This window comes from Anoplophora glabripennis, unplaced genomic scaffold (genome assembly GCF_000390285.2).
Source record: "Anoplophora glabripennis isolate ALB-LARVAE unplaced genomic scaffold, Agla_2.0 scaffold1107, whole genome shotgun sequence".
NCBI lineage: Eukaryota > Metazoa > Arthropoda > Insecta > Coleoptera > Cerambycidae > Anoplophora > Anoplophora glabripennis.
This window is the reverse complement of record NW_019417229.1, coordinates 49063-51986: the sequence shown is the minus strand read 5'-3', so window position 1 is coordinate 51986 and position 2924 is coordinate 49063. Positions and strand designations below refer to the sequence as shown.

The 2924-nt window shown below is 32.3% G+C and overlaps 1 protein-coding gene across 2 annotated transcripts in view; it reads left to right on the top strand.

Annotated features, from left to right (window-relative positions):
• The window catches only part of LOC108914047 (excitatory amino acid transporter), a 39638-nt gene extending 37504 nt beyond the window's left edge, over positions 1 to 2134 (top strand). For both annotated transcript variants that reach the window (XM_018719742.1, XM_018719743.1), the window contains exon 10: positions 1983 to 2134. In XM_018719742.1, coding sequence (XP_018575258.1) covers positions 1983 to 2066 — 84 coding nt within the window. In that variant the 3' untranslated portion in view covers positions 2067 to 2134. The remainder of the gene's footprint in view (positions 1 to 1982) is intronic.
• The last annotated feature ends 790 nt before the right edge of the window (positions 2135 to 2924 follow it).

The window sequence follows — 2924 nt, the reverse complement described above, 5'->3', positions numbered from 1 at the left end:
TATAGTCATTAACGTTATTGAAACTGACAGCTGCTATACAGCTCGTTGAGAAATGAGGTTAAGTTGGTCGCTATAAGCTACTCCCTACGTCCAATGTGTCAGAGCCAACTTCGACCACGTTTTTATTTGAACGCTCGTTATTATTCTGTTAATATTTGTGTATATTATATTTCCTCTAATATTAGGTACCGTAGTTTTTTGTTCAAGTGTACGCTGCCATAATGTATTGTCAAGCCTTGTTTTTGAGTTGGCCCAGTTGGCCTTCTATAACTAGGATGCCGTCCGATTTTCTCCTGACAAATACATCTAGGAATGACAGAGTACCATTTCCTCCCATTCCTATAGTAAAACTGATGTCCTGAATCTGATGTTATATTCATGAGATCGTCAATATGTCTGAATCATTACATCGGCTTTAAAATTGCTGACTTAGACTTTATTCCTGAAGAATTCCACGTAGATATTTACCAGATATGGAGACAATAATGACCAATAAAATTAAATGATTCAAGAATAATACCCTAATTGTATTGCCTTTCAAAGCTGAATGCACCACTCCTTCCGGTATGTGTTACATCAAATTAAAGATCTAGAAGGAAAGACGGAAAGCTATGTCAAAAATGTTGTCGATTTTGTTTATAAAAATCCATCCAGATCCAGATTATATTCTAGTGAGTTTTACGTGACGTCCTTGTTTACGCACGTGTCAATGAATGAAGCTTTAGAAGAATTTCATCTAAGGCTCATCGGAGAAGACTACACTTGAGTATAAGAACTACACTTGATAAAAGTATACACCAGATGATCTCCTTTAAGGATCAGTTTTATGAACAAACTGAAGGAGAAGCTATGACCTGGAAGTGTTGGTTCAGATATGTTGATACATTATTTGATCTCATAAATATAACAACATAGAAGGATTCCGTAACCACATTAATAGAATACATCCGGATTCACTATGGAGATTAAAGCAAATTGTACCTTGTCGTTCCTAGATGTCTTTATCAAGAGAAAACCGAACGGTATCCTATGGGACCGGAATGGCATTGATCAGTGCCCACATAAAATATAAATAGCTAGAGGACTTTCACAGTTTCAGTTTTTTCTGAAGAAGGGAAGTAGGGTTTTTACAGGTATGTATAGAGGCAAAAAAAGGCAGAACGAACGTTGCAATTATGGATTTTTCGGTCTGACTACATACATATGAAAGACTACGAGGTGTGACTTAACTCTATGATCATATAAATGTAGATGAAAATTGAGGTATAGTAAACTGCACTGATACGAGGCTAAGGTTGTTCGAATGCCATCCATAATATAGAATGCTAAACCACTTGTAAGTATTACACAGCTACACAAAAAAAAGTTTTTGAGTCTGAAGGTCAAGCTATGTTACTACATGTTTTCGGGGTCGCTGAATTCGAATCCGTGATCTATTTAATCCCATCACGTCTGGTTTTACCGATAACTCCATATCACCTCATAACCCAAGCTGTCAAGTTCTATTACACAGAACGGTCCAGTAAAGGGAGCTGTGGACCCACAATAACCCCATGATCCTATGCATTCAACCTCAAACCTCTTAACCCCATAACCATATGTTTTCATAATCCCATAACCGATAAATCCAATAATCACGTTACTCCGAAAACATATAGTAGACATAGTCTGACTTTCACACCCTCGAAAAACATTTTTTTTTTGTGTTATCGACATATCACTTTTCGATATCTCTTGTTGATAACAGAAATAAATCAAGCGGTAAATTTAAATTACTTACAAGTAATATTAACAAAAAATATTGTTTTTGTTACAAATTTTTTATAAACTACAAACTTATTAGTATACCTATTGGTAAATAATAAATACTTAGATGTAAAGTCTGTTATCTATTCTAATTTGTTGTTTAATGGTATCTTTTAATGGTTTTATTAATCAAATTTGACTTAATTTTATCGTTAATCTTCACTTTTGTTTTTCAGGAAACCACAAGTTTCGAAAATCATAACAATGCAAAAAATTTGGAGAGAGAATTTATAGAACCGACTGATATTGTTATCCAATAAAATAAGTGTTAAGAAGATATTTTAGAAATTTATTTTTAGAATATTTGTTTAGTGTGCATGTTATTTGGTGGAAATATAAATATTTTAGTAGTATTGTTAGTTTGAATTCACAAATACAGATTGATATTAAAGAGGATTCATATCAGATATACATATATACAATAATCATTTACATTGTGAACTGGTCAATAAATACTTGTTTGGTTAAACGTAATATTTAATTACACTTACAGCATATAGTACAAAAAGGATAGATAATATAACAATTTTCGATGGAAATCATTGTGTCTTATATTGTCTATATAGAAAGCAGCACGTGCATATCTTTCTTCAATCAACAAGTATATATCTTCCGCTGGAAAACTTATATTGTCCCTTTTCTGGAATATAAATAGATTACTGTTAAAAAAAACGAAGAATTTTTAAGTGTTCAGCAAATGCATTTTTGAAGGTGGCGTTGATGCTAATAATATGAATATAAGGTTATCTGAAGGTGTTTGTTTTCTTCATGGAATTTACAGTGACGCTATTTAGAAATTGTAATTTTTGATGCAATAACGTTCTCCGTAACATTAACTTAAATATCCTATTTCTGATTATTACATCTTTGAGTTCTTGAACGCTCTGGATGACAAAGATTTAGAAACAAAATGGCGAAATTAAATATGTTAGTACATTTCAGGCGAAGACACAAATACTTCTTTTTCTGATTTAATAAAAAAGTAAGTAATACCTATATTGACAAAGAGAGCTGCTTAGAAAACGATCAATCATTTGTATCTCTAATTGAATTATATAAGGTGTTCTGAAATTATGATATAAGCCCCTATGAGAATTTTTTAAAAATGATGTCATAAC